Here is a 12256-nt window from a genome sequence, read left to right on the forward strand (position 1 = left end):
GATGCCCTGTCAGACTGTTGCTGTGTGACCTGGGGCAGGTCGCTTAGCCTCTCTGAAGTCATAGGAGCTCCTGGGAGGCCAGCAGGAGCGACCGTGGCCAGCTGATGCCCGGCAGAAATGCTTTCAAAGTTTTTAGGGATGTCCTGGGACAGAGGGAAGGAAGCCCAGAAGGCTCGAAGATGTGACTATAGACTGTGGCTCTTAGGGTGGGGGTAGGGTTATTCCTCTGGTTGCAGCCTCTCCTTGACCCCCCACCTCCCTCAGGCGGTAAATGAAGGGGTCGCTGCGTTGTGGTCTCCCACAAACGGCCTGGCTTTTGCAACTAAACGGCTAAAGATGAGAGGTCAGGGAGTTCCGCTGGGAAGGAAAAAAAGAGACAGATGGTGAGGAAGATAAGGTCCAAGGGCGTTAGGCAGGACCCCTGCAGGTGGAGTCTTATTCTGACCGACAGTGACTGACACCAGCTCCCTGCCCCCGGGCTGCAGGAAGGAGGAAGGAGGGCTGGGTTTCCCAAACTCTGAGCAAACAGGCCCTGGACCTGGAAACGTGGGAGTAGACTGCGGGCAGGAGGAAGGTGGGTGAAGCCTGGCAAAAGGCTGGGGAGGGGTGCTTCCCTGTTAGCAGTGGGGACTGACTCCGAAAAGGGAGGAATGAGGAGTCTTGGAGAAGTTGGGGTTCTGCCTCTTCCCCCAGGCCAACCTGTCCCCCCTCAGGAGGAGCCCCAAGTCTGGGGTGGCCACTCCAGACCCGCCAGTGACCCTCCCACCTGCCCTCCCTTGTGTCATGGACAAATGGGTTTGGCGCTTCCTGCCTGCAGAAGCCCCGCACCTGCCCTGTTCCCCTCGGTGGACCCCAGTGTCTCTTGCAGTATTTGGCAAAGAACAGACTTAAAACTTCCTTGGCATGTGACGGGAAGAGAGAAGGGAGGATTCTGCAGGAATTAAATAAACGAACATGGGGACAGTGCTCTGAGACCAAGAAGGGACTTTGAGGGATGACTCTTGAATTTCTACTGGGTTCTCACTGTAGGATCCGGAGGGGGAATGTTAGTAAGCCCATTTTCCAGGTTCAGGTGGCAGCTGTAACGGTTAGATGCTTAGACGTTGTTCTAACCATACTACTGCTCAGAATACTGCCTGACACGCAGTCCACACTCAATTTAGTATTAGCAAATACTGCCTACATGTATGGACACTATTTCACTTAATTCTCCCAATAACTCGGGCTCCTATCATCTCCATCCAGGTGAGGAAGCTGAGACACAGAAAGATTAAGTGATTTGGCACATGTGACCATTGACCTTCTGAAATGGGGCTGGTCTGAATTGAGATGTGCTGTCAGTGTAAAATACACATCAGGCTTTGAAGACTAAGTATGAAAAAAGAGTGCAAAATATTTCATTCATAATTTTTTTTGAGGAAGATCAGCCTTGAGCTAACATTCACTGCCAATCCTCCTCTTTTTGCTGAGGAAGGCTGGCCTTGAGCTCACATCCGTGCCCATCTTCCTCTACTTTATATATCGGATGCCTGCCACAGCATGGCTTGATAAGGGGTGCGTAGGTCTGCGCCCAGAATCCGAACCAGTGAACCCCAGGCTGCCCAAGTGGGGTGCGCGAACATAACTGCTATGCCACCAGCAGGCCCCTCATTTGTAATTTTATATTCAGTGTTGAAATGATAATTTGGACATATTAGTATCAGTAAATTGTTCAAATTAATTTCACCCATTTTGTTTTTAAGCTTGCTACTAGAAACTGTAAAATTGCATTTGTGTCTTGCATTGTATTCTGTAGGACAGCACTGATCTAGACTATGCATTATTGTCTGGTGTTGATCTTTTCAGAGCATGGGGCAGGTGACAGGGCAGGATCTGAGGTGTTTGTAATTTTTTTTTTTTTTGAGGAAGATTAACCCTGAGCTAACTACTGCCAGTCCTCCTCTTTTTGCTGAGGAAGACTGGCCCTGAGCTCATATCCATGCCCATCTTCCTCTACTTTATATGCGGGACGCCTACCACAGCATGGCGTGCCAAGCGGTGCCATGTCCGCACCCGGGATCCAAACTGGCGAACCACGGGCCACCCAGAACGTGGGAACTTAACCACCGTACCACTGGGCTGGCCCCTGAGGTGTTTATAATTTTTGACACCAACTCCTTGTAGAACATTGGGGAAGTCATATCCCCCTCCAAGCCTCAGTTTTCACATCTGGAAATGGGAATTATATGAGTATCTACATCATAAAGTTTAGGGGAAACTGAGTAACACACCTGAAGCACTCAGCCGTGGGCTGGGCACACAGGTGGGTGTCCACACAGCCTGGCTGTGACCCTCACTATAATGATGAGGTGAGTCCTTCTCCCCTCTGTAAATGGGGATGGCCCTATCCAGCCTCCCCTTGAAAATGTAAAAGTTGTTGACACCAGGGGCTGGCCCCGTGGCCAAGTGGTTAAGTTCGGGCGCTCCACTGCAGGCGGCCCAGTGTTTCATTGGTTAGAATCCTGGGCACGGACATGGCACTGCTCATCAAACCATGCTGAGGCAGTGTCCCACATGCCATAACTAGAAGGACCCACAACGAAGAATATACAACTGTGTACTGAGGGGCTTTGGGGAGAAAAAGGAAAAAAATAAAATTAAAAAAAAAAGTTCTTGACATCAGCAGAATGACTTATCTCTGGAGCCCACCACCCACAGCCCTCTCAGAGGGCAAGAGAGCATCCCACAGAGTGGAGGGCTCCCGAGGGAGAGGGAGAATTGCAAAGTCACACAGCCACTGCAGGTGGGACTGGATGAAGCTTAAAACAACGCTGCGATTCCCTGCCTGAGGTCATCAATTTGACCTCTGTGGTCAACCAGACCCCAATAGTCCAGCTAGGCTGTAAGGTGAGGACTGAGTCCCTTCCATCCTTTGAGGTTCAATCGCCGCACTCAAGATGGCGACGCCCTGAACCACAGCGTGCCGCACTCAAGATGGCGGCACACGCTCCCGGCGCCGGTTCCGGTTCCGGCTGTTCCGGCGCCGGCCGCGACACACCGAGTGCGCCGGGGGCAGCCATGGCGGACGGTCCGGTGGCGGACGTGCTGCTGCGGCGGCTGGAGGCGGCCGATGGCGGCCTGGACAGCGCGGAGCTGGCGGCCGAGCTGGGCGTGGAGCACCAGGCCGTGGTGGGCGCCGTGAAGAGCCTGCAGGCGCTGGGCGAGGTGAGCCGGCCCGCGTTTGTACCTGGGGGGTTGTATGTGCGTCCAGCCCAGGGTGCGCGGGCGAGGAGTCGGGAACGGGTGAGGGCTCGGGTGCACGGACCTTCCTCCTGCAGTAAACGTCCACGGAGGCACGATCGGCTCTGGGGGCGGGGATACGATGGTGAGCAAGGAAGACGTAGTCGCAGCCCTCACGGGGGTTGCGGTCTGATGGAGGAGACACTCAAGTGACCAGAGCGGTGGAGAAGGCACAGGGAACCCAGAGGTGACAGCCGACCCAGCCTTGGGGATAAGGGAGAGCGTCCCAGAAGAGATGACGGCTGAGTCGGGTCTCTGCATTGAGGAGGAAAGCCATGGCACTTTAGGGATCAGTGGAGGTGGGGAGGACACGTGGTGAGACCAGCAGAGTCAGAACTTGGAAGGCTTGTAGGTCTTGATCTCTAAGGGGTAGTTGGGAGCCATGGCGGAAGCTGGAGCCAGTGAGATGTGTGTGCTGCCTACATCCCTCTTTGGAAGGATTGGCAGGGGCAGGGCTGGAGTGGAGGAGAGGAGGGCAGAGGCTGGCACAACCCCAAACTAGAGAGCATGGTGTCTCACTTTAGGGAGGCGGTTGGAATGCAGAAGGGATTCCAAAGAGGCAGTGAAATGAGATTCTTGGCAAGGCAGGGCCAGCACAGAAGAAGCCCAGCCTTCTGACTCGGACAAGTGAAGGGTAATGGGGATGCTGAGAGGCCCGTGGGCTTCCCAGGAGGCTGGGTCCATGAGGCCAGGACTCAGAAAACAGATCTGGGCTATGTATTCGTCAGGCTCACATTGTGTGTGCCACTCTGGCCTCAGCTTGATTTGTCACCCAATCCTTGCCATAGCTCTAGATGATGGTGCTGTCATTATCCCCGTTCTGCAGAGGTGGCACCTTCCAAGCACTGGTCAGTAACTTGATCGGTGTGCTGGAAGGGACAGGCAAAGCTGAATTTGAAATTAGGCGCTCAGGCTGCAGAGCCCAAGCTAGCAGTGTAGAGAAAGGAGTGAAGCTACAGCGTGTGGGGTGACAGAGCCTTGATAGATGTGACGTGGACGTTTGGACAGGTTCTGAGGGTTAAATGGTGGCAGTTTAATGTGGTTCAGGCTAATGATGAGGACAGTGATAAGAATAAAAATAATAATAATAGCGGGAGTTGGAATTTGTGTGGCATTTGCTACATGCTAACCACTCCACATTTTTTTTATGTCGTGATTCAGTTGTTCCTCAGAACAGTCCTGTATGGTAGAACCCACCACACCCTTCTCATGCATGAGAAATTTGCTCAGGGAGGTTAAGCAGCTCTCTGAAGGTCACACAGCAAGTGAGGAGCAGAGATGGGATTTCAGATGAGGGGGGAGCTAGGACCTGTGGGCCCCACCCAGCCTTACCCCTCTCTGTGTGACCTGAATCCATCCTCATCATGGCGCCTCAGGTTCCTGTGTGTAAGGTGGAGCTCCCGGGCCCTTCTGTGACACTGAGATGCAGACACGGAAACGCGGAGGCAGATCGCTTGACCTGAGACCTTAATCTTTCCCAGGTCCAAAAGTGATAGAAAGAATTTGTCCTCCGCCAGGTAACCCCCTTAGTACTTTGCCTCATCCTGGGACGCGTAAGCCATCTTTCGCATTGTCTCCACGTCACAGAAGGGAAACTGAGGCTCAGCCAGGCGAGATCACTTGGCTGAGAAGTGGTGTCACCGCGATGTGAAGCTGGCTTCAGGGGCTGTGCAGCCCCAGTGCTGTGGTGACGGGGTGCCTGGCTCTGAAGCCTGTCCCCCCATTTCCCTGCAGATCATCGAGGCTGAGCTGCGCTCCACCAAGCGCTGGGAGCTCACTGCCGAGGGCGAGGAGATTGCCCGGGAGGGCAGCCATGAGGCCCGGGTGTTTCGCAGCGTCCCCCCGGAGGGCCTGGCCCAGAGCGAGCTCATGGTAGGGACCTGGGGGCTAGGGCCGAGGGAGGTGACCGAGTGAGGGCAACGCTCGTGCCCCGCTCACTGCAGGCTTGCTCCCCCAGCGACTGCCCAGCGGCAAGGTGGGCTTCAGCAAGGCCATGTCCAACAAGTGGATCCGCGTGGACAAGAGCGCGGCCGACGGGCCCCGGGTGTTCCGAGTGGTGAGTCCCTGCAGGCGGCAGGGCTGGCAGGGGGTGGGCAGGGGGAGTCCCGGCCCTCACGGCCCCTCCCACCCATCGTGGCGACAGGTGGACAGCATGGAGGATGACGTGCAGCGGCGGCTCCAGCTGGTCCGGGGTGGGCAGGCCGAGAAGCTGGCTGAGAAGGAGAGGAGCGAGCTCAGGAAGAGGAAGCTGCTGACTGAAGTGTGAGCGGGCGCGGCCCTGGGCAGGGGAGCGGATGGGAGCCCTTCCACCCTCATTGGGCCACGGTGCTGCCAGGCGCCCCCCCCCCACTTCTGTGGTTATCAGGCACGTGTGCTGGGCTCCTGCCACCTCAGGGCCTTTGCCCGTGCTGTGCCTTCTGCTGAGAACGGTCTTCTGGTTGGTCTTCAAGGCGGGCTCTGGCGTTGAACCTTTGCTCATAGGTCACCTTAAAGAGCCCACCCTGATGCCCTCTTCTCTCTTCACGTTCCACAGAAGCCCTCCCTCCTGTTTATGTCCTTCACGGTGCCGGGACCTGGACAGCCCACAGTCCTGCTCTCACAGGGCTGACGCCCCCCTTGAGCAGACACCCAGTAGTGTAGCAGTTATGAGAACACAGACTGGAGCCAGGCTGCCCGAATCAAGTCCCAGCTCTGTCACTTAGAGCTGTGTGACCTTGGCCAAGTCACCAGGCCTCGGTTTCCACATCTGTAAAATGGCCCCTTTTCACAAAATTGTGGGGTGACTTCCGTGGAACAGAACCTGGCACAGAATAAATCCTCTAAACTTTACTTATTATTCCCAGTTGCACACTTAGTGCCTTGCACCGGCCCTCATGTCCTCAATAACTGTTTGTTGAACGAATAAGTGAATGAACACGGGGAGCCAAATAAGAGGGTTTTACATGATGACACGTGTCAGCAGGAAAATAAAGCAGAGTGACTTGGTGGGTGGGGTTGGAGTCAGCAGCAGATGAGCGATTGAGGGAAACCTCATGGAGGAGGCGACAGTGGTGTCCCTTCCCCTCCTCTGGCCACAGGACCCTGAAGACCTACTGGGTGAGCAAAGGCAGTGCCTTCAGCACCAGCGTCTCCAAGCAGGAGGCGGAGCTGAGCCCCGAGATGATCTCCAGGTATGAGGGTGCTCGGGGGGCAGGGGTCAGTGGGCCGGGGTGGGGAGGGGTCAGCCCTAGCAGGCCATGGACCTGCCTCCCCCACAGCGGCTCCTGGCGGGACCGGCCCTTCAAGCCCTACAACTTCTCGGCGCGCGGCGTCCTCCCTGACAGCGGCCACCTGCACCCGCTGCTCAAGGTCCGCACCCAGTTCCGGCAGATCTTCCTGGAGATGGGGTGAGCGAGAGCCCCGGGGGGTGCTGGCCCAGCTCCGGGGCACAGCAGGGCAGTCAGGCCGCTCTCCCGCCAGGTTCACCGAGATGCCGACCGACAACTTCATCGAGAGCTCCTTCTGGAACTTCGACGCGCTCTTCCAGCCGCAGCAGCACCCGGCGCGTGACCAGCACGACACCTTCTTCCTGCAGGGTGGGTGAGCCTCGCCATGCCACAGAGGGGCGAGGCCTGGCCAGAGCGTTTTGGGGTGGCGTGCCGTTTTACAGAATAAACCCCATCCTCCTCAGCGTGGCCAGCAAGGCCTGTGCGAGCCACTCCTGTCAAGCTCTGGGGTCTCCTCCCGCCTCCCCTCCTGCCCACCTCAGGGCCTTTGCCCATGCTGTGCCTTCTGCCAAGAACCGTCTTCTCTGGATCTTCATGGCAGGCTCTCGGAGCAAACCCCCCCCCCCCCGACGTGTCACCTTAGAGAGGCCACCATGACATGCCTTTGTCCCCTGAGTTCTAAAAGCCCCTCGCCCTTAGTCTTCGGTCTTGGTTCCTGTTTCTTTTTTTCTTTCACAGTCCTTAATACTGCCTGAAATTGCGTGAGTGTCCACACTGGTCATCTCCCCACCAGGAGGGCAGGCGAGGCCATTGGCTGCCCCTTAGCCCGCTGGGAGCAGCATCACTGCCATCACCATCGTCATGGCACCCGAAACACTGAGCACCCACTGTGTGCCAGTCGCTGTTCCAGTCTTCCTGCTGACTATACGAAGCAGCACTGTTAGCCCCTTAAACAAATGAGGAACTGGGGCGCAGAGAGGGAACATTGCTTCCCCACGGTCACACAGCTTATAAATGGTGGAGGTGGGATTCGATGCCAGCCTTTTCAGGCGTACTAAAGTTGTGTTTCTGGAAAGGGAGCTTAAGAATTTGCACACTCGTAAAACAAATGGTCACTGAACCCCTTCTGTGTGCCAAGGTCTCTGTTAAACCCCTGAGGGTCACAGCCAGAATGAGACAGAAGTCTTTGTCCTGGTGAGACAGATGGGTGTTATGTCCTGAGCAAGCTGTGCACTGGGGCAGGTGGCAGTAAATGCAGTGGGGAAAACTGGCGTGGGGGAGGGGAACTTAAAATCAAGTCTTTGCTTAAGCAGAGACCAAAGGAGGTGAGGGAGGGAGCTGTATCTGGGAAGGAAAGTTCCAGGTAGCGAGAGTGGCCAGTGCAAAGGCCCTGAGGCTGGAATGTGCCTGGCGTGCTCACAGATTAGCTGGAGGCCTGTGACAGGAGGGAGTGGTCAAGGAGGAGTGGAAGGAGACGGGACAGCATACAGGGCCTTGTGCGCCACAGGGAGGATGGTGGCTTTTTCTCCGAGTGAGATGGGAGCCATGGAAGGTTTTGGGCAGAGGGGGGATGTGACTGACTCTGGTGTTCCCAGGCGCCCTCTGGCGGCTGCAGTGAGCGCAGGGGCAGGAGCTGCGCTGGCGCTGTCTGTCCTCTGCAGTGGCTGTCTGGGAAACGCTCGACTGACCAGACAATGCTCTTTCCTGCCCAGATCCAGCCGAGGCCCTGCAGCTCCCAATGGACTACGTCCACCGCGTCAAGCGGACCCACTCTCAGGGCGGCTATGGCTCGCAGGGGTGAGGCAGGGCCAGGGCTCGGGGGGTCGGGGGAAGGAGTAGGGCTCTGAAGGCCCTGGCATGGACCTCCCCAACTGCCCCTGCAGGTACAAGTACACCTGGAAGCTGGACGAGGCCCGGAAAAACCTCCTGCGCACGCACACCACGGCGGCCAGTGCCCGTGCCCTCTACCGCCTGGCCCGGAAGGTGCGGCATGGCCCGGGGGGTGGGGGGTGCGGGGGTGCCCACTGCCCTCTTACCCACACCCTGCCTGGCCGGCCTCTCACCCCCAGAAGCCCTTCACGCCCATCAAGTACTTCTCCATCGACCGCGTGTTCCGCAACGAGACCCTGGACGCCACGCACTTGGCGGAGTTCCACCAGATCGAGGGCGTGGTGGCTGACCACGGCCTCACCCTGGGCCACCTCATGGGCGTCCTGCGGGAGTTCTTCACCAAGCTGGGTGAGTGGGCTGCCAGGGCCAGGGCTGGGGCGGCCGGGGGAAATGCCTTGGTCACCAGCCCCATCCTCGCCAGGTATCACGCAGCTGCGCTTCAAGCCTGCCTACAACCCCTACACGGAGCCCAGCATGGAGGTGTTCAGCTACCACCAAGGTCAGGGCGGCCCGTCCCGGTCCTGGGGTGGGGGGAGGGAGGCCTCGGGCTGCCTCGTGCCCCCGCAGCGCCCCCAAGTCCGCTGCAAGGCTGGCGCTCAGCCGTCGCCCCTCCCGCCCGCAGGCCTGAAGAAGTGGGTGGAGGTTGGGAACTCCGGGCTCTTCCGCCCAGAGATGCTGCTGCCCATGGGGCTCCCCGAGAACGTGTCCGTCATCGCCTGGGGCCTCTCCCTGGAGCGGTGAGTGCTCGAGCCACCTAGGGGGGCCACCTGCCAGGCGTGGGGCCTGCGGATGTCAGTCGGCCACTCAGCTGACAGGCAGACCCCTCGTGAGCACTGCCATGCGCTCTTCCTGTGCGGTGAGCGCAGCAGCCCCGCCCCACCTCCGTGAAGCCAGGCCCTAGGGGAGTGAGGAGGAGGATCAGGAGCAGGGAAATAGGTGGATTCAATCAAGAAAGCCTCGAGGGAATCTGAAGGCAGCTGGGGCTCCAGAGAAAACAGGGAGCACCAAGGAGAGGCGCTTGTCAGGGAAGGCCTGTTGGAAGAGGTGGCGTCTGGGCAAAGACTGGGAGTGGGCGAAGGGGTGAGCCGTGAGGATATCTGGGAACGGCCTTCCAGGCAGAGAGAACCGCCAGTGCCAAGGCCCTGAGGCTGGAGCGTGCCTGCTGCTGTGGAGAACAGTAAGGAGGCCAGTGTGGCTGGAGGGAGGGAGGGAGCAAAGGGGGAGAGCAGGAGGAGATGAGGGTGGAGAGGTGACGGAGCAGGTTGTGCAGGGCCTTGTGGGCCTGGGGAGGACTTGGGCCTTCACTCTGAGGAAGGTGGGAGCTCTCAGAGGTTCTCATCAGAGGCGACCATGACCTGACCTGGTGCTAAACCATGCATCTTATCCTCCAAGCCCCACGATGATCAAATATGGCATCAACAACATCCGGGAGCTGGTGGGCCACAAGGTGAACCTGCAGATGGTGTACGACAGCCCCCTGTGCCGCCTGGACGCCGAACCGGGGCCCCCGCAGACACAGGAGGCTGCGTGACATGGGCCACCCTGGACAGGCCACCCTCCCAAAGCCCGTGCTGCCCAGCTCGTCTGCATCCCTGCCAGTGACCCCATGTATTTATGAGGCCTCTGTGAGGCCATCCCCCACCCCTGGCATCTCCTCTTCCCCACCCGCCCCAGGGTCCCAGGGGCAGGGGAGCGGGTAGCAGGTGTGTGTGGTCGTCCACCTAGGAGGACGGGCCCTGGGAGCCCTGCGGGCCGGCCGCTGCCTAATAAAGTGGGCACTTGCCCTCATCTGGTGCCCTCCTTTAGGGGTGGAGGGGTGCTGGGGCCCGGGTACGAGGGGTGCTGGCTTGGGGTCTTGGATCCTCAGGAGCTCCTGGCCAGCCTGAGCCAGATCCCCTGGGGAAGACTAGCTCCATCGTGCATTTCCTGGTCCCCTGCTGGTGCCAGGCCCTCTTCCAGGTGACCAGAACAGAACTCCCTACCCCTGTGGAAGGGGCATTTGGGAGGGGGAGGCCAGGGCGGGTGTCAGGGCCCCGTGAACCAGGATTCCCCCTAACTGGTGGCAGCCAGGTGTGGGTGGGGGGCAAGCTAAGCTTTTAAAAGCTGCCTTTTTTCCCCCCAAAAGAGCAGATTTAGGTTCACAGCAAAATTGAGCAGAAGGTACAGAGATTGCCCATATATCCCCTGCTCCTCCATGCATAGCCTCTCCTACCATCAACATCCCCACCAGAGTAGGATGTTTGTTACCAAGGATTAACCCTCCTGGACATGTCATGATCCCACAGAGGCCGGAGCTGACGTGAGGGCTCCCTCTTGGTGGTGTCTGTTCTGTGGGTTTGGACAAATGTGTAATGACACGTGTCCACCGTTATAATACCATCTGGAGTATTTCATGCCCTCAAAGTCCTCTGTGCCCTGTCTATTCATCCCTCCTTCCTCCCCCTAAAAAGCTGCTCCTGTAAAAAAAATTCCCGTAAGGATTTCACGTGAGCCCAGAACGCAGGGCTGAGGTGGACAAAGCTCCGGGAACCCGCTATCCACATTGAACAGTGAGCGGGGTCTCGCACCTGTTTCTGCGGGAATATTTTGAAGCAGCCTGGCCGCCATATCACTCACCGCATGTCTCCAGGGGCGTTTTGGGACTGTGGACAGCTTCTCACTCAGCGGTGGCGCGCAGCACGGTCCGTAGGCTCTGCTGCTCCCAGCGCCTGTGGGGACCGATCTCCCGAGGGCTCCTCAGTCCCATCTTTTTTCTTTGTTTCAAACAAAATAATTCAGTCATACAGAAGGATATTCATGCAGTAACTGTGCACTTCCTAAGTGCCAGCGGTGTTCATGAGCCGAAGACTTGGCAATGAAGCTGATGCAGGTCCCTCCCCTCGGGAGCTGCCACGGGGGTGGATGGGGCCCAGGAGACATGACAGCAGAGAAACAAATGGAGTGGGGCGGGGGGCGGTGACGGCCACACAGGAAAGTACAGGCAGGTGAAGTGTATCCAATACATAAAGCGTAATACAGTAAACACCCAGGAATCCACCCCCAGTTCAATCGAATCTGAGCGTTGACTGTATATGTTTTGGATCTGTCACTTTAGATTTGTGTGACAAATGGTTTGACGACCCTATGGGCTTGTCCTAGTTCCTTTTGTCCCCACCCCACTAAAGTTGCCTCCTACTGAATTAGTGTTGATCATTTTCATGTGTTTCTAAACGTTTGCTACTTACATGTTACTTTAGCAAGACATGGCTTCATTTTGCATGTTTGCAGAAGCCATACAAACCGTGCACCAGAAAAATCACCCTGCATCTTGGGTGTTGCTTTCGTTTTGGTTGTGGGCGTGTGTCTTTATGTGTGCACGCCAGTGAGTCTTCGCGATTCCTGTCCGTGGGTGATCTGAGATCTTCAAATGTGATGCTGTGGGAAGATGCATTTTGTTTATCTTGTGGCTTTGCCACAAGATACTAATGTTAACTACCATTTATTAAATTCTTAAAGTGTTACAGATGTTTATCCCCTGACACTCTTAGAATCATCTGATGTTTTCGATTTTATCGCCTCAGTAATACACAAAGATGGGTTTTGAGAGTGAGTGGCAGTTTTATGATCACCCCCACTGGTAGGAGACAGAGCCAGATTCAAACCCATGTCCTCTGGTATGTAGGTGTTGCAGTGTGTGTCCTGGTGTATGTGTGGCTAGGGACACAGTCCTGCACAGAAGGGCTGACAAAGTGAACGGCTTCCTGCTGCCTCCCTCACAGACACTGTGATGGGTGTCCCAGAGGGGAGCTCCTCTTCCTTCGCAGTCAGTTGGAACAAAGTCCCACCCCCTGGCCTTGGTCTCCAGCCCAGCCCCTGCCCATTCTTCATCTTCACCCACGGCC

The 12256-nt window shown here is 57.2% G+C and overlaps 1 protein-coding gene across 2 annotated transcripts; it reads left to right on the forward strand.

Annotated features, from left to right (window-relative positions):
- The first annotated feature begins 3014 nt into the window (after positions 1-3014).
- On the forward strand, positions 3015-10163 carry FARSA (phenylalanyl-tRNA synthetase subunit alpha). Of its 2 annotated transcripts, XM_070625349.1 has the most exons (14): positions 3019-3204; positions 5014-5151; positions 5237-5335; positions 5423-5541; positions 6357-6449; positions 6537-6665; positions 6739-6854; positions 8198-8282; positions 8369-8468; positions 8555-8723; positions 8797-8874; positions 8998-9112; positions 9491-9552; positions 9768-10163. In XM_070625349.1, the coding sequence occupies exons 1-13, from the start codon at positions 3058-3060 to the stop codon at positions 9519-9521; spliced, it is 1419 nt and encodes a 472-aa protein (XP_070481450.1). In that variant the 5' UTR covers positions 3019-3057; the 3' UTR covers positions 9522-9552; positions 9768-10163. The 2 variants fall into 2 exon arrangements, with proteins under 2 accessions (XP_070481449.1, XP_070481450.1); XM_070625348.1 differs by lacking the exon at positions 9491-9552 and having other exon boundaries at positions 3015-3204.
- The last annotated feature ends 2093 nt before the right edge of the window (positions 10164-12256 follow it).

This window comes from Equus przewalskii, chromosome 6 (genome assembly GCF_037783145.1).
Source record: "Equus przewalskii isolate Varuska chromosome 6, EquPr2, whole genome shotgun sequence".
Lineage (NCBI taxonomy): Eukaryota > Metazoa > Chordata > Mammalia > Perissodactyla > Equidae > Equus > Equus przewalskii.